The 18266-nt window shown below is 55.1% G+C and overlaps 1 protein-coding gene across 2 annotated transcripts; it reads right to left on the reverse strand.

Annotated features, from left to right (window-relative positions):
• Nucleotides 1-2157: 2157 nt before the first annotated feature.
• G6PD (glucose-6-phosphate dehydrogenase) lies at nt 2158-18266 on the reverse strand. Of its 2 annotated transcripts, none has more exons than XM_025372295.1 (13): nt 18144-18266; nt 17416-17543; nt 7013-7050; nt 6811-6919; nt 6037-6254; nt 5189-5347; nt 4886-5011; nt 4428-4521; nt 3794-3980; nt 3322-3557; nt 3141-3217; nt 2940-3032; nt 2158-2842 (listed from the first exon to the last, which is right to left on the reverse strand). In XM_025372295.1, the coding sequence occupies exons 1-13, from the start codon at nt 18223-18225 to the stop codon at nt 2752-2754; spliced, it is 1638 nt and encodes a 545-aa protein (XP_025228080.1). In that variant the 5' UTR covers nt 18226-18266; the 3' UTR covers nt 2158-2751. The 2 variants fall into 2 exon arrangements, with proteins under 2 accessions (XP_025228080.1, XP_025228079.1); XM_025372294.1 differs by having other exon boundaries at nt 5189-5350.

The raw sequence follows: 18266 nt of genomic DNA on the forward strand, positions 1-18266 counted from the left end.
CCTGGGCAACAGAGTGAGATCCAGTCTCCAACAACAACAAAAAAAGCAAATTGTAGCTGAATTCTTTGGCATTGCAGACAGAGAAGGGGTGAAAACAAGGCTCCAGCCTTGAACTGGTCAGCAGAGGTCGGGCAGGCTGAGTGAGTCACCCTGTGGAATGGACCAGGGTGGATCTGGGCTCACAGGCAAGGGCCTCAGTGCTCCTGTGAGCTCCAGGGGGCTGGGGAGGACTGCCTTCTTGTTCAGGGTACAGCTCCTGTAGTGTGTTTTCTGGGGCTTATGTCCCTGTCTCAGTGTAGGCACCCGCAACTGAGGCAACAGTGGAATGCCCTGGCCTGATCTCTCATTTCTCTCCCATTGTGGCCCCAGCACTGCCCTCACCTGGGACCTCCTGCCTCCACCCAAGTAGGTGCTCAGAGCTGAAGGGACAGTTGCCTGTTGAGTTCGGGTGCCAGTGGATGGTCCTCCACCTCCCAGGTTCAAATGATTCTCCTGCCTCAGCCTCCCAAGTAGCTGGGACCACAGGTGCCCGCCACCACATCCGGCAAATTTTTGTATCTTTTTTTGTAGGGACATATTTTTGTCATGTTGGCCAGGCTGGTCTTGAACTCCTGGCCTCAAGTGATCTGCCCACCTTGGCTTCCCAAAGTGCTGGGATTACAGGCATGAGCTGCTGCACCCAGTCTTACTTGGGTGTCGTGCCCTGTCCTGGAATCTAACCTGCTTAGCCTTGCCACACCCCATCAGTCCCCAGCCCAACCCAGCTTTCAGCCTTGCCACAGCCCCTTCTGGAGGCCACAGGAACCAGGACAGAGGACTAAAACCACTGCCCCGTGGCCGAAGCTTGGCCTCCAATCTTATGCACACAGAGCCCATAAGAGCCCATGACCTGGCCTTGGCCCCCATCAAGCTCCTTTACCTATCTAGGGTCCAGGTGAACTTCGTATACTTCCTCCCTCTGAAAACTCAAGAGGTGCCACTCCCCATGCAGGGGACAGGAAGAGCAGGAATTGAACACCGGGATGCAGCGTGTGTGTCCCTGTTGCCACAGGTCTCACTAGAGGCCTCCTTCATCCTAGGACATCGGGCCCTGCTACCTGCAGGGCCCAGGGTGTGCGTTCTCACCCGCGCTGCAGGTAGAACACTCCTGCCAGGCCACTGGTTTGCTCTCCGCAAACAACAAAGCCCAGCACCACCTGGTCATTTTGTTCCCTGCTGGCCTCACCTCCTAGAACCGAGGCCACGAGTACAGGTCTTGCACCATAGTGTCTGGTCTTGCCATCTCCCTGGCACGACACATGCTGCACTGAGACACCCAGGGGCTGCTGCCCGTGTGGGGAGCAGTGTAGGGGCTGAACAGCGGCCCCCAAATGCATGTCTCCTGGGGGTTCCTGATGTGACCTTATTTGGAAATAGGTGGTCTGCAGATATCATTAACTTGAGTTAGAAGCAGGTCATACTGGAGTGGTGTCCTTACGAGGACACAGAAGAGGAGAAGCCATATCATGGTGAGACCATGAGAAGACAGGCAGAGTGAGTGGAGTGAGGTGACCACCAGCCCAAGATGCCTGGTTCCCCAGGAGCTGGAGAGGGCAGGAAGGACCCTCCCCTTGGGCCTCTGACGAGAGTGCTGGAACATGGACTCTGGCCTCCAGAACTGGGAAAATCAGCCTATGCTGAGAGCTGCCCGGTGTGTGGCACTTGGTTACGTGCCTTGGCAGCCCCCAAACTCGGGCCCTTCTGCCTGGAAGGGGCGGCCGGGCCGTAGCTGTGTATCACTGTGGACCATCCCATCCCCCTTGGCCTCTGATATCAGTTACAAAACCCACCCTCTCTCCTTCCTAAATACTTCTGGGATCTGTGGACTGGCAGTGTTGCCGAAAGCCATCTTGGGTGGGGCAGGGACATGGACAGTAAGAGTGGAAGGTGACCCCACGTCCTTGCACCTCAAGCCGGTCTCACAATGACAATATGCGTGGAGTGGAGGGGAACTCAAGAAGTGTCTCCGACACCAGGCATGGTCACGGCTGGACATGGGGTCAGAACGAGAGGTGAGGAGCCCACGGTGGGGAGGCCACAGAGGAAGCACCCGGGTGACTCAGGGAGTGGGACGAGGAAATGTGTCCTCAGGGAAGCAAATGACAAGGGGACAGGAGGGGCTGTTTGCGGATTTAATGGCAGGGGATTGAGGTTGGGAGGAGTCCCAGCTGCTGCTTCTGCTTTTCTTGTAACAGGGAGGCTGCCTATGGGTGGCACAGGGTGGCCACGGAGTGCAGAGTTGGTGGGACAGGGGACATCCAGGGGGCTCAAGATGTTGCTGGTGACGAGGAATGTCAAGTGGCACTGAGGCTGGCAGGTTCTCTCACGTGGGCGCTCGCCCCTTTCCTCCCCCTCGTCCCTCCCTCCTGCCCCAGGCCCCACTCAGGAGTGAGCCCCAGTGACCGAGAAGCTCTGGGACAGACGAATGGGCACCCTCCTCCTTCCTTCTGTTGGGCTGGAGTGAGCGCAGGAGGTGGCTCAGCTCCTGGGCTCAGGCAGGGTCTGGAGGGGCCAGGATGGTCTCGAGTGCTTGGCAGCTGAGGAATGTAGCTGGGCTTGGGTAGTGGCAGCAGCGAGGGGCGGGCCAGGGTGGCCGGAGCCCAGGGCCAGGAATGTGCAGCTGAGGCCAATGGTCCCAGAGTCCTCCCGACTCAGGGTTGGGCGGCGGGAAGGAGGGTGGCCATGGCGAGGGTGGAGGTGGGTGCCCAGGGCTCAGAGCTTGTGGGGGTTCACCCACTTGTAGGTGCCCTCATACTGGAAACCCACTCTCTTCATCAGCTCATCTGCCTCCATGGGGCCTCGGCTAGAGAGTGACGGGTGGAGGAGAGGCATGAGGCAGCTCCGCCCTCAACCCGCCCCTGCCTGCTGGGCTCTGCCCCCAGACCCCACCCTTTCCTCACCTGCCATAAAGGTAGGGGATGGGCTTGGGCTTCTCCAGCTCGATCTGGTGTAGCAGTGGAGTGAAAATACGCCAGGCCTCCCGGAGCTCGTCGCTGAGGGTACATGGTGTGGGGCTTGGGAGGCTGGCACACAGGGAAGGAGGGAGGGCAAAGGCCACCCCATTCCCCACAGGCACACAGAGGCCAGCAGCTGGGCCTCACCTGCGCACGAAGTGCATCTGGCTCCCGCAGAAGACGTCCAGGATGAGGCGCTCGTAGGCGTCAGGGAGCTTCACGTTCTGTGAGGGTGAGGGTGTCTCACTCATGTCACTGCCTGCCACCATGCTGAGTCCCCCGGGTCCAGGCCCCCCACCCTCCACGCTGCTCCTTCTCTGTGGGGCACCTTGTATCTGTTGCCGTAGGTCAGGTCCAGCTCCGACTCCTCGGGGTTGAAAAACATTCCCGGCTTCTTGGTCATCATCTTGGTGTACACGGCCTCATTGGGCTGCACGCGGATCACCAGCTCGTTGCGTTTGCACTGCTGGTGGAAGATGTCGCCGGCCACATCATGGAACTGCAGCCTCACCTCAGCCTTGCGCTCGTTCAGGGCCTTGCCACAGCGCAGGATGAAGGGCACTCCTGCGTGGCAGAAAGGGCAGCCTCAGCACCAGCTCTCGGGGTGTGGACCAGGGCGTGAGTGTCTCAGTGGGAGCTCCAGTGCCCACACAGGCAAATGTGAAAACAACTGTAGCAGGGTCCCGTGTCCCGCACGGCTGGCTCCCCTGCCCAGCAGCAAGCAGGTCTGACCCCAGCGAGGGGTGTCTCCCGAGGGCATGCCCAGTTCCGCCTTGCTGGGCCTTGAAGGCGTCACCTACCATCCCACCTTTCATTCTCCACATAGAGGACGACGGCTGCAAAAGTGGCGGTAGTGGACCCGTGGGGCACCGTGGGGTCGTCCAGGTACCCTTTGGTGGCCTCGCCCTCTCCATCGGGGTTCCCCACGTACTGGCCCAGGACCACATTGTTGGCCTGCACCTCTGAGATACATTTCAACACCTTGACCTGGGAGAAAGCCAGGGGAGAGAATGGGCCCCTTGGGTGTTGAGCTGGGGTGCAGGGATGACTCTGGCCACAGATGCGCAGCTCTCAGGGCAGGAGAAGGCCCCTGCTTGGTTCTGCTCACCTTGCCAGAGGCCCAGCTCAGGGCCCCTCCCTGAGGGCCCTCCAGGACCACCCTGGTCCATCTCAAGTCTATTCTGATGGACAAGTTGAGGCCCAGAGAGGCAACGGCCTTCCCTAGTCACACAGTGACTGTCAGACCTGGGACATGACAACTTGGGCTTCGTGACTGCCAGTCCAGGTCACCTCTGGGAGGCCAAGCTGTGCTCAGAGCTGGTGACTTCTCCGGGGTTGAGGACACTTGCTCTACATGCACACCCCTGCTCAGTGCCTTGTCACAGATGGGCCCGCGACGGGGTGTGGTCCTGGGGACTGGGGTACACCCCCCACCTTCTCATCACGGACGTCATCCGAGTTGGTGGAGGCGGGCTTCTCCATGGCCACCAGACACAGCATCTGCAGGAGGTGGTTCTGCATCACGTCCCTGGGGACAGAAGAGGCCGGGGCTCGCCTTAGCTCCCGGCCCTGTTCACCTGGTTCAAGGGCGTGGGGGCCCCAAACAAGGCTTCCTAGTGACAAGCTGCAAGACTCACTTCCTGGCCCCCCTTGTCTTCCAGGTCCCCTTAAATCAAGGAAGGACATGGTGATGCTGTCACTGAATCATGAAACCCTGGGGTGCTTGGCTGAGTTGGGGTCCAGCCCTTTCCAGCCCCGTCTGACAGCTCAGACACTCAGGTTTTGAACTGCATGGTGAGGAGGAGCTCCCCAAGACAGGGAAGGGCAGCCCTGCAGGGTTACTGGCTCTGCCACCCTGTGCCAGCCTCCCAGGAAAGGGGAAGAGCTCTCACCGGATGATCCCAAATTCATCGAAATAGCCCCCACGACCCTCAGTGCCAAAGGGCTCCTTGAAGGTGAGGATCACGCAGGCGATGTTATCCCGGTTCCAGATGGGGCCGAAGATCCTGTTGGCAAATCTGCGGGGAGGGGCAAGGTGGAGGAACCGCCCTTGGTCCTCTGTGGTGCAAGGGCCACATGTGAGGGGTCACCCTTGTCCAAGTTCTGGAGGAATACGTCCTCGGGGAGGCAGTGGGCCAGGTGAGGCTCCTGAGCACCACCCCCACCCTGGTCCCCCAGCCAGGGCTTGGCCCCACCTCAGCACCATGAGGTTTTGCACCATCTCCTTGCCCAGGTAGTGGTCGATGCGGTAGATCTGGTCCTCGCGGAACAGGGAGGAGATGTGGTTGGACAGCCTGTCGGAGCTCTGCAGGTCCCTCCCGAAGGGCTTCTCCACAATGATGCGGTTCCAGCCTCTGCTGGGAGCCCGGAGCTGTGTTACCCCCTTGAACCCCCTCTTCAGGGAGTGAGGGTCAGAGCTGCATCATTCAGGTGCCCTCCCAGGGGAGTAGGGGTCAGAAACTCCTCACCTCCATGGCCACCTCCCCTGCCTTGTGTTCCCAGGTGACCCTCTGGCTCAACACCTTCTGGGAAGCCTTCCTACCCTAGGTGCCAGGGTGGTGTTGCTGGCATACTGCGGAGGGCCCGTTCCCCTCCTGCCTCATGCTGGGTCCCCAGTGGGTCGGAGTAGCCTGAAGGCCCATAGGGGAGCAGAAGGAGGAGGCGTCCAAGGCATGGCTTCCTCATTGGTTTGAAAATGAGAAGAGGACCCTTGCTTTACTACCCCTGCATTCAAAGCCAGCCAGAAAACAAGAGCCTCTGCCTGGGTTGGGAAACCACCCAGCGTGGGCCATGCTGCACTCGCGGAGCGAGGCTGCCACCCTGCGGCCTGGCCGGGCCTTTGGGGAAGCAGAGCAGGCAGGTGGTGAGCGTTTCGTGGAGCGATGCTGCCACCTTGTGGTCCCAGTGGGGATGGCCCCGGCACCATGGATGCTGCAGGGGACAGACAGGCTGCCTAGATCTTCGGCCCCGGACACAATCTCGGTGGGGAGCACTGCCTGGGCCAGCCTGGGAGGCAGGAAGGGACGGCAAGGACAAGCCTTACATCTGGCTCATGCAGGACTCGTGAATGTTCTTGGTGACAGCCTCGTAGACGGTGGGGGGCAACGCCAGGTAGAAGAGGCGGTTGGCCTGTGACCCCAGGTGGAGGGCATTCATGTGGCTGTTGAGGCGCTGGTAGGAGGCTGCATCATCGTACTGGCCAGCCACATAGGAGTTGCGGGCAAAGAAGTCCTCCAGCTTGAGCTTCTCCTCTGGGGTGGCCTGGGAGACACGGACGGACAGACAGAGACAGATGTCAGTCCCTGTCTTGGAGTTCGTGTGTGTTGTCCCAGGGAAGTGGAGGGTCTTCCCTGGAGGCCCAGGGAGGGTGCCCTCAGAAGTCAGTGTCCCCATCCCACACTGGGTTCAGCCCCATCTCAGCAGCTCTGCACATCCAGAGAGAGGGAGGCCAAAGGAGGCAGCACAGACACTGTCCCAGGCTGGGACCCTTGTGCCTTAGGACACAGGCCAGATTTCAGGACATTTTGACCTGGGAGAAATACACTGGAGAAAGCTCTCTCCAAAATCATGACACCTAACTGTGATTGGCAGAGAAAACGCAGCAGAGCACAACATGGTAGGACCCGTGAGTCCTGGTCATGGAGCTGGTAATGGGGGTCTCAAGGAAGTACAAGAGCGGGGGGGGCGGGGCAGGAGGCGAGGAGAGCATCCTGGGATGGGATGGGGGGAGGTACTCTGGTGGCCACCTGAAGCTGGCCATGCTGGGGGCTGGCAGAGAGGGCAGAACCAGGCCGGGGGAGGCCCTGAGGCCACTCACCTTGAAGAAGGGCTCACTCTGTTTGCGGATGTCAGCCACTGTGAGGCGGGAGCGGGCGTAGCCCACGATGAAGGTGTTTTCGGGCAGAAGGCCATCCCGGAACAGCCACCTGAGGGCAGAACAGCCGTAACCAGTGCGGGCAGGGCAGGACCAGGCCTGTCCCTGGTGGGAGGTCACAAGGGCAGTGGGGGGACACACTTACCAGACGGTGGGGTAGATCTTCTTCTTGGCCAGGTCACCCTGTGGCAGAGGGAATAGGTGTGTGGTTAGAAGTGGCTGGGGACACAACCTACATACATCATCCTCCACCCTTGGTGATCTGGGCACTACTCAGGATCACTACTGGGCCATAAGCATATCTGTCTTGCCTGATATACAGACAGAAGAGCCCCGAGATTCAAGCCTGTGCCAGCTCTCCACCCCTGACCCAGAAGGCATAAACGCATCTCCTGTGTTCCAGAAGAAAACCTGAAAATTCAATTCAGTAGAACTAAGGGATGACAGAAGTATCATGTAGCCAAATTTGTGAGATGTGACCTCAAATGCTTACATTAGCAAAAAAGAGTGGCTCAAAAATAAGGAGCTAAGCATTTCACTTAAGAAGTGAGAAAAAGGGCCAGGCGCAGTGGCTCACACAAATAATCCCAGCAGTTTGGGAGGCCGAGGTGGGTAGATCACCTGAAGTCAGGAGTTCAAGATCAGCCAATGTGGCAAAACCCCATCTCTATTAAAAATACAAAAATTAGCCAGGTGTGGTGGTGGGCACCTGCAATCCCAGTTACTCAGGAGGCTGAGGCAGGAGAATCACTTGAACCGGGAGGCGGAGGCTGCAGTGAGCTGAGATTGTGCCAGTGCACTTCAGCCTGGGTGACAACAGTGGGACTCCATCTCCAAAAATTAAAAAAAAAAAGGTGAGAAAAAGCATAGAATTGCAAGCCAAATTATAAGGAAGGAAATAATGACAAGTAAAATTAATAAAATGAAAAGCTAACCCAAAGAAAAGATGAACGAAGCCGGAAGTTGGTGTTTGAAAAAGACTAATAGAAACAGACAACCGTCTGGCATGGCTGCTTTTTTAAAAGGGCATAAACAACTGGTACAATAAGACAAAACCCCAGACAGGAAACAAGAGAGGGTTTTATGAATTTTATTCATTGTCTGACAACCTAGATGAGATGGACAAATTTCTAGAAAAATCCAACCTACTAAAACAGACCAATGGGGCTGGGCACAGTGGCTCACGCCTATAATCCAGCACTTTGGGAGGCCAAGGCGGATCACCTGAGGTCAGGAGTTTGAGATCAGCCTGGCCAACTGGCAAAACCCCGTCTCTACCAAAACAGAAAAATCAGCCAGGTGTGGTGGCTAATAATCCCTGTAATAAATAAAGCCTGTAATCCCAGCTACTTGGGAGGCTGAGGCAGGAGAATTGCTTGAAACCCAGAGGTGGAGGGTGCAGTGAGGCGAGATTACACCACTGCACTCCAGCCTGGGCAAAAGAGCGAGATTCCATAAAAAAAGAAACAGGCTGGGCGCAGTGGCTCATACCTGTAATCCCAGCACTTTAGGAGGCCGAGGCGGGTGGATCATGAGGTCAAGAAATTGAGACCATCCTGGCCAACATGATGAAACCCCATCTCTACTAAAAATACAAAAATTAGCTGGGCAAGGTGGCATATGCCTGTAATCCCAGCTACTCGGGAGGCTGAGGTAGAAGAATCACTTGAACCCGGGAGGTGGAGGTTGCAGTGAGCCAAGATGGCACTACTGCACCTCAGCCTGGGCAACAAGAGTGAAACTCCGTCTCGAAAAACAAAAAACAAAACACAAGAAAACAACCAAACAGCCAGGCACGGTGGCTCACGCCTATAGTCCCAGCACTTTGGAAGGCCGAGGCGGACGGATCACTTGGGGTCAGGAGTTCGAGACCAGCCTGACTAACATGGAGAAACCTTGTCTCTACTAAAAATACAAAATTGGCTGGGCATGGTGGCCCATGCCTGTAATCCCAGCTACCCAGGAGGCTGAGGCAGAAGAATTGCTTGAACCTGGGAGATGGAGGTTGCGGTGAGACAAGATCAAGCCATTGCACTCCAGCCTGGGCTACAAGAACGAAACTCCATCTCAAACAAACAAAAAACAGAGCAATGGACCTGAGAGGGGACAATGGCCACAAATCTTCCTACATAAACCACCCCCTCCATCTCAAACAAACAAAAAACAGAGCAATGGACCTGAGAGGGGACAATGGCCACAAATCTTCCTACATAAACCACCCCCTCGCATAGAGTGTTGCCAGTGGGTTCTACCAAAATGCAAGCACAAGAGAATTCCAGCCTGAAGCAAACTCCTCCTGCAGAAGGAAGAAAGGGGAACACTTCCCAAGCCACCTTATGGGGCCTACAGAGCTTTGGTATGGAAACCTGATGAGAACGGCACATGGGAAAACCCACACGCCTCATTCACACACACATGCAGATGCAGAAATCCCACATGAAGTATCAGCAGGCTGGGCACAGCTCACACACCCCAGCACTTTGGGATACCAAGGTGGGAGGATTGCTTGAACCCAGGAGTTTTTCTTTTTTGACCCCCCCTTTTTTTTTAAGACATGGTCTTACTCTGTCATCTAGGCTGGAGTGCAGTGGCACAATCTCAGTTCACTGCAACCTCTGTCTCCTGGGCTCAAGCAATCCTCCCAACTCAGCCTCTAGAGTAGCTGGGACTGAAAGGTACATGCCAAAACACCCAGGTAATTTTTTGCATTTTTTGTAGAGACAGGGTTTCCCCGTGTTGCCCAGGCTGGTCTTGAACTCTTGGGCTCAAGTGATCTGCCCGCCTCAGCCTCCCAAAGTGTTGGGATTACAGGCATGAGCCACTGTGCCCCACTAACCCTGTCTCTTTAAAAAAAAGAAAGAAAACATCAGCAAACCAAATCCTGCAATGTTAAAAATGGTAACACATCACAACCAAGTTGGGTTTATTCTGTAAATAAAAAGTTGGTTTGATATTAACATAGGAAAAAAATCAATCATTGAAATTCACTGTATTAGGAGATTAAAAAAAAAAACCTCTAAGAACTCTCTGCCTACTGCTATTTTGATCGTTTAAATCTAGCAATCTTGCTTAACCCAACAAATGTAGATAAAGTGTTTCAGAAATTACCTATTCATGATAAAACTCTTATCAGAGGAGGAATACAAGGGAACTTCATTAACTTGATAAAGGGCATCTATAAAATACCATTATGGCTGGGTGTGGTGGCTCACACCTGTAATCACAGCACTTTGGGAGGCCAAGGCAGGGCATTGCTTGAGGTCAGGAGTTTGAGATCAGCCTGACCAACGTGGTGGAACCCCATTTCTACTAAAAATACAAAACTTAGCTGGGCGTGGTGATGTACGCCTGTAATCCCAGCTATTCAGGAGGCTGAGGCAGGAGAATCGCTTGAACCCAGGACGCAGAGGTTGGAGTGAGCCAACATCGCACCACTGTAGCCTGGGCAACAAAGTTAAGACTTCGTCTCAAAAAACAAACAAACAAACAAAAAAACAAACAACAAAAACGCCCAAAACCATCATCCTTACAAATACTACAAGCATCACACTTATGGGAAATGTTGAAATATTAATAATTCCTTTAAGCAATCAGGAACAAGAAAAGTGCAGTAAGGCAAGAAAATGAAAACAGCTAAGGTTGAACTGTGAGGTGGTGCGGGTGCTCCCCGACAGTCTGCAAGCCTCTGATCAAGTGAAACACACACCTAGCATGTGACCTGGCCATTCCACTCTAGGTAGTACCCAAGAGAAATGAAAGCGCAAGTCTACACAAAGACCTGCACACGAATGGTCACAGCAGCCTTAGTTCATAGCGGCCCCAAACTGGAAACATGTCAAACATTTGAATTAACACGTGACCCAGCAAACTGTGCATTCATACAATGGATACTACTCAGCAACACTGGGAAATCACAGCATCAGAGATGCAATCCTCTGTGAGCTCCCTCACATGGAGTTCTGGAATAGGCAAAACCAATCCATTGTGACAAATCAGATCAGCAGTTGCCTGGAGCAGGGGCAGACTGGTTGGGAATGGGTACCCAGGAACTTTCTGGGGAGATGACAATGGCCTTTATTGTGATGAGGGTGTAGAGCCAATTGTACAGTTAAGATTTGGGCACCAACAAAAGAGGGCGAGAAAACCAACAATGAAGCGGAGGGTGGGCAGTGGGTCAGAAATCACCCTTTGGGGGCCAGTGACTGTGAGGGCCCCAGGTGAGGGGGCTTCCTGGGTGCAGAGCATATTCTGTTTCTTGATCTAGGAGCAGTTTCTGTGGCTGTGCTGAGTTTGTGAAAAGTCATCAACAAACTAGACCTGCACCATTCGTGTTCTTCATGACATATATTTTCTTTTCTTTTTTTTTGAGATGGAGTCTCACTCTGCCGGCCAGGCTGGAGTGCGGTGGTGCCATCTCGGCTCGCTGAAATCTCCACCTCCTGGGTTCAAGTGATTCTCCTGTCTCAGCCTCCTGAGTAGCTGGGACTCCAGGCACCTGCCACCATACCCTGCTAATTTTTGCATTTTTACTAGAGATGGGGTTTCCCCATGTTGGCCAGGCTGGTCTCGAACTCCTGACCTTGTGATCCAGCTGCTGTGGCCGCCCAAAGTGTTGGGATTACAGGCGTGAGCCACCATACCCGGCCCATGACATATATTTCATTAAAACACAGTAAAAACTAATAGTCTGGGCGTGGTGGCTCACGTCTGTAATCCCAGCACTTTGGGAGGCGGAGGAGGGTGGATCACCTGAGGTCACGAGTTCGAGACCAGCCTGGCAAACATGGTGAAACTCCATTTCCACTAAAATACAAACAATTATCCAGGTGTGGTGGTGCGCGCCTGTAGTCCCAGGTACTCGGGAGGCTGAGGCAGGGGAAGTGCTTGAACCCCGGAGGTGGAGACTGCAGTGAGCCAAGATCACGCCACTGCACTCTAGCCTGGTGAAAGAACAAGACTCCATCTCAAACAAACAAACAAACAAAAATTAGCCGGGCGTAGTGGCAGGCACCTGGAATCCCAGCTACTCGGGAGGCTGAGGCAAGAGCATTGCTTGAATCCGGGAGACGGAGGTTGCTGTGAGCCCAGATCGCGCCACCAAACTCCAGCCTGGATGACAGCAAGACTCCATCTCACGAAAAAAGAAGACATGCCCTTCAAAGCGATCAGGCACTGCAACCATGGATGGGTCCATTTCTGCAAACCATTACAGAATGGGGGCCAAGCCACCAGGACAAATGCACCTGCCCAGAGCCAGGCGGTTAGGAAGCCACCAGAGGGCTTCCAGGAGGGAAATTGCTATGGTGTGGGTTCCTTGTGTGCTTGCGCTCTTCAGGGGCCCTGCTCCGCTTCCGACCCTCCTCAGGTGAGCTCAGTGCCAGGACTGCAGCCACATGGACCTCTCACTGCTGCATCCTTCAAAGTCCAGCAGACGACCCCTCACCTTGGGGTAGGAGCTCCTCCACTCAGCTCCTCACAGCACCCTGCCATAAGCGGGGCTGGGGAGGGGAACACTGCCCATGTCACATCAACTCACGGTTGGCCCCACACACAGAAAGGACCAGCTTGCTGGGAACTGGACCCTGAAATAAAGGGTAAGAACCACAGCCTGCAAATACCTCTAAGCCTCACCCAAAGCAGGTCATGTTTGCTCATGACCAAATTCCAGAAGATTGGGAGGCATCGGGACAGACTCCAGAAAGGTGCTGGTGGCAGAAAGGTGCTGAGTCACAGCAGCCCCACGCTCCAGGCTGTTTGTTTCTGCTGCTCCTTTTGGGATTAACTGCAGATTGAACCTGCTCACCTTGTTTCAGCTCAGCCCCTGCAACCGACTATCTGCTGGGCTCCAAGTCACCTGAGAGGCGAGGTGAGGTAAGTCGGAGGACAGCGGGGGTGGGGGAAGGCAGGCCGCTCCCTCCCATGGTTATGGGGAGCTAAGCTAAGCTAAGCTAAGCTGAGCCGGACTGAGCTGCTCTCCTGAGGGCTCAGGGGTAGCCCTGCCCTCCCAGCTGGCTGCGACGCTCTAGTGGGATTTTCTGGAGGAACAAACACGAAAAAACATCGGGGAACCTGACAGCTTGGTCAGGGGTCTACTCGCACCACATGGGTGGGGACAATTCAAGGGGTCCTTAGTGAAAAGCAGCTGGGAGCTTCTCCTCTTCCCCATGCCCTCCTCTCTCCTGAGGACCACAGCAAGGGAGGGATCTGCCCAAGGACACAAGGTGACTTAGCAGAAGCAAGACATGATGAAGATCTCCAGCTACCGACGTCTGGCTAGGCCAGGGCAAAGGGACCTGGGACATGACCTGTCTGTTTTATAAACCCAAATCGCTGCAGCCCTTGTCTTGGCATGAGTGTTTCATGGTAGAGTGCAATGCCTGCTGGAGGGCCAGCAAGGGTGGGCCATCCCATCCCCAAGGGTCACTGGGTTCAAGGACCTGCCCAGACTCCCTGGGTGGAGCCCTGGGCCTTGGCAGGGGCCCAGTTGGTTCCTGGCCACTGGGGCCAGAGAACCTGGGGGCTGCTGAGTTAGTTCAGCTGAAAAACCAAAAAAAGGGCCTCCCTCCTATACCAGGGGCTCATGAGTCACCGGGGCTTTGGGGAAGTGCCAACATCATCATGACACAGCAAGAATCTTATCAGACCAATGGGGAAGTCAGCCCAGAAAAGTTCCGAGGAAAGCGGGGGCGGGGGCCGCTGGGTCATCCCTCACACAGGCTCATCACTGGGATGCGTCCTGAACGCCCATCAAGCCCAAGCCCATGGCCCTTGTGATCCAGGTGAGGAAACTAAGGCCCAGAGAGGTGAATACCCCGCAGACTCTCAGTCCCAGTCTCTTCCCCTCACTCCCTGTGAGGCTCTCCGGCCTCATCGAGGTCCCATCAGGTGGGGAAAGATGCTGTTCCAGGTGCACACTGGTCTACAAGGCCAGAGCTTTCTGGAAGGGGGCAGTAAGTACCTCGGCTCTCTTTCTGGTAGGGGTGGGAGTCCTGAGAAGGCGGGAAGTGGCCCACTTGGTAACTCTGAGGTGCCATCAGGGCCCCCAGGAAGGAAGCTGGGTGTGTGCGCAAGTGTGAGGTAAGCTGGCCAGGGAGGAGGAAGGGACAGAGGAAGGCCACGTGGGTCCAGCCTGCCCCAGGGTGTCCCGCTTGCCCAGGCTGTGGGTCTGCCAGCCACTTGCCTGCTTTCAGTTTCTAGGTCATGCTGAGCTTGTTCCCAACTTGGGGCTCCGGGCATTTGCTCTTCCTTCTGTGTGGGTGCTCTCCAGGCCCTCCTCGTGGGATCTATGTGCTCTGGGGGGCTGGGGACACACGGCCCACGTGTATCTTCTGAAACACACGCCAGCCTGTGCTCTTGCTCGTCTGCTTACTTGCCATGGTTTCCTGGCCACAATAACACATAGGTCCCATGAGGAGGGCAGGGACTGGCTGTTGTGGCCCAGAAGTACCCAATCGCTGTCTGCTGAATGAATGGAGAATGGGCTGCTTTCCTGGAGCAGCACATTCTAGGATCGTGTGCCCTCAAGTGCCACCCTGCCTACCTCCCACATTGAGTGAGGCATCAAGAGCAGAAGGAGCCTGGGAGCGGGAGCTGTTCCAGGTGCTGCCTGAGCACACCACCTCCCACCTCCCCCTCCAGCAGGAAGAGGAAGAAACAAACCACGAGGCTCTTCAGAGACAGGACCCCTTGTCCCCTACCCACAGTGCTGGAGCTGGCACTTCCTATTTCTGCTTTGAAAGCCTCAGGTTGTCACTCTCAGAGCAGAAGAGAGCAAAGGGGAACCCTACTGATTTCAACAAAACAAAGTTGCCCAACCCCAAGCTGGCCACAGGCGAAGGCAGTGAAATGACACAATCAGCTTGGAAAAGCCTAAGGACCCTGGGCACTCTTTTCAAAAGCTGTCATTTGCTATACGAAATGCTGAGGTTCAGGGAAAGGAAAGCACTTGCTCCAAGTCACACAGCAAGCTTGCATGCTCTCAATGAGGTGTCTAATAAGAGCTGAAGGCCTGGAGTCATAAGCCATCATTATGGTCTGAGTTGCTCTGTTGCAGTGTCCTTGTGGCAGCATGGGGTGGGGACGGGGAAAGGAGGAGAAAGCAACCTCAGTTACCTTCTCCTCCAGTCTGCTTCTTGGACTAAGGGCTTAACAGTCAGAGTCCTAGCTGTTAAGGTTTGTGGCCGACGAAGGTATGGCTCTTTTTATTTATTTATTTTTTTGAGATGGAGTCTCACTCACTCGGTCGCCCAGGATGGAGTGCAGTGGCGCCATCTCGGCTCACTGTAAACTCCACCTCCTGGGTTCAAGCGATTTTCCTGCCTCAGCCTCCCAAGTAGTTGGGATTACAGATGGGTGCCACCACACCTAGCTAATTTTTGTTATTTTTCTTTTTTTTTTTTTTTGAGACGGAGTCACACTCTGTTACCCAGGCTGGAGTGCAGTGGTGCGATCTCTGCTCACTGCAAGCTCTGCCCCCTGGGTTCACGCCATTCTCCTGCCTCAGCCTCCCGAATAGTTGGGACTACAGGCGCCCGCCACCACGCCCGGCTAATTTTTTGTATGTTTAGTAGAGACGGGATTTCACCGTGTTAGCCAGGATGGTCTCCATCTCCTGACCTCGTGATCCACCTGCCTTGGCCTCCCAAAGTGCTGGGGTTACAGGCGTGAGCCACTGCGCCCAGCCTTTTTCTTTTTGTTTTGAGATAGAGTCTCGCCCTGTAGCCAGGCTGGAGTGCAGTGGCACGATCTCAGCTCACTGCAACCTCTGACTCCCTGATTCAAGCGATTCTACTGCCTCAGCCTACTGAGTAGCTGGGACTACAGGCACGTACCACCACGCCCAGCTAATTTTTGTATTTTTAGTAGAGATGGGGTTTCACCATCTTGACCAGGATGGTCTCGATCTCTTGACCTTGTGATCCGCCTGCCTCGGCCTCCCAAAATGCTGGGATTACAGACGCGAGCCACCGCACCTGGCCAATTTTTGTATTTTTAGTAGAGACTGGGTTTTGCCATGTTGGCCAGGCTGGTCTCAAACTCCTGACCTCAGGTGATCCACCTGCCTCGGCCTCCCAAAGTGCTGGGATTGCAGGCGTGAGCCACCACGCCCGGCCAGGTATGGCTCTTCTGAGGGGACCAGGCTGAGGCTGGGGATAAGGCCAAGTCCAATCTACTGTGGGCTCCACCTGGGTACCTCTCCCGGGTCTCAGGCTTACGGGGAGTCAAAAGACAATGGCCCCTCCTTACTCTCCCACTGGCAGAGCCCTTCTCCCTCGGCTGCCTCATTCCTTTTTGGCTCTCCTTTTCTAAGTTCTGATCAGAAGTACAAAGGTGTCAAGGAGTAGGTTTGGCAAAGTGTGACAACGCGTTGTCTATGTGAACAAAGAACCACTGAGCTCATCCAGCACTGAGGGGCGCACAATGTGGCAGAGCTAACTAGTTTTGACAGAGCTCCTTCTCAAGTTACAAGGTAAGTTAATGGCAAAGGTGGTCATACAGTAGTGAGCAGACAGATTCTTGAGTGCATCCAGGGTTAAAAGTGAAAACTGAGACCACGTGTAATTTGAGATGAAGCCCTTGTTCCACCAGCCCCTGCATAGTCTCACTGCCCCATGGGACACAGGGGAGGGTGCTCTAGTCTGGGGTGATGGTTGTCCTAGGACCACCCCTCCTTCCCCTCCCACGGAAATCCTCATGCTATACTATTCTTTGGTCTTTCCTATGAGTGCAAAATGGCGGTTCCACAAGCTGGACAATTGGGGCCAGGTGGGGTGAGGCAGAGCTTCTTGGTAGGCTTTCGAAACTGAGGCAAAGAGATAGTGTTTAAAGAAAGGTTGAGTGTTTGTATTGACAGAACTTGAAGTGTTAGTGAAGAGGCAGAGATCAGGCCTCAGATCCTGCCTTTGGAACTCACTTGTTAAGGCATGAAGAGGTCTGAAATAAACCACAGAATGAATAGCATTCCCTGTTTTCCCCAAGAAGTCCATCTAGACAGTCCCTAAAGAGCCTGCAACTCCAGGACTAAGGGCTACATTCAGAGGCTAGGCACAGGGTTCGGAAATGTCCTGTGGCCAGGTGCAGTGGCTCACGCCTGTAATCCCAGCACTTTTGGAGGCCGAGGCGGGCGGATCACTTAAGGTCAGGAGTTTGAGACCAGCCTGACCAACATGGTGAAACCCTGTCTCTACTAACAATACAAAAATTAGCCGGTTGTGGTGGTGCATGCTTGTAATCTCAGCTGTTTGGGGGGCTGAGGCAGGAGAATCGCTTGAATACAGGAGGCCGAGGTTGCAGTGAGCCAGTATTGGGCTACTGCACTCCATCCTGAGCGACCAGAGCGAATCTCCGTCTCCAAAGAAAAAAAAGAAATGTCTTGCAAGTGCATATGCACATCAGGTAGAGCTGGGATGATCCTGGCACACTAGCAGGAGCGGGAGGAGGAGCTCAACTTAGCAGAGCCTGTGTGGTCCTGCAACAATTAGTTGGAAAAGCTGAGGCATGGAGCAGGCACTTCCTGGCTTTTAAGACTGGGGCCTGGGAGAGACTCACCGATGCACCCATGATGATGAATATGTGTGTATCCGACTGATGGAAGGCATCGCCCTGGAACAGCTCTTCCCGCAGGATCCCGCACACCTGGGTCCGGCTCAGGGCCACCTGCTCTGCCATGACGCTGTCTGGTAGAAGAAAGGCTCGTTAACAAGGCAGAAGAACAGGAGAGCATTGAGAAGTTAGCCCTTTTCTTGAGAGTTCCTCTGGGGTCTCACCGGGATGACACCTGATCACCCAAGCCACTCCTTGTGAACGGCTGGGCATTGGGGAGTGCTTGATGGGTTAGAAACTGCTGGCTCTGGGCTCCAGCCACACTCTCCCAGGCAACCTTCATTCAGGATGTACATTACAAAATTACCCAAAGCATTGGCGGATTCCGGCTAGAGCATAAATTCTGGACAACCAAGTAAAATCCTTGTGGGGCACGGAATTATGCGCCCAGGACCATTCATTCCCGACTGTAGCTGGAACTCCACAATGACCTGGACCAAGGGACATGATGCAGATGCCGGAGTTCAGCTCCAGCCCTCCCCTTGCCAAGCTGGGAGACCCCGGCCGGCAAGTCCCCTTCGCTCTCGCGGTCTCAGGGGCTCAAGAGAGGAGGTGCGGGGTATAAACGGATTGATTAAGACCCTCTCGAACAAACAGCGTGTGTTTTACCGCCGCGCGGCGCAGCGCCGGGCAGTACGCTCCTCCGGCTGCGCGGCGCCCGCCCGCCCGGTTACCTGCGCTTCGTCGCCGCCGCCCTCCGCGCTCGCAGCCCCGAAGTGTACGGCCGTTTCCGGGGGCTGAGCCCCGCCGGCCCATTTAATCTGCGGGGGCGGGGGCGGGCGCCTGGGCTGAGCTGA

Source organism: Theropithecus gelada, chromosome X (assembly GCF_003255815.1).
Source record: "Theropithecus gelada isolate Dixy chromosome X, Tgel_1.0, whole genome shotgun sequence".
NCBI lineage: Eukaryota > Metazoa > Chordata > Mammalia > Primates > Cercopithecidae > Theropithecus > Theropithecus gelada.

Bases quoted from the DNA above. Each gene is read 5' to 3' on its own strand.
- G6PD (XM_025372294.1), bottom strand. From the start codon at position 18,225: ATGGGCCGGCGGGGCTCAGCCCCCGGAAACGGCCGTACACTTCGGGGC. The intron at 5,012-5,188 runs GTGGGGCCAAGC...CCCTCCCCGCAG, and splicing joins CAAAACCTCATGGTGCTGAG to ATTTGCCAACAGGATCTTCG. The intron at 3,981-4,427 runs GTGGGGGGTGTA...GCTTTCTCCCAG, and splicing joins ATGACGTCCGTGATGAGAAG to GTCAAGGTGTTGAAATGTAT.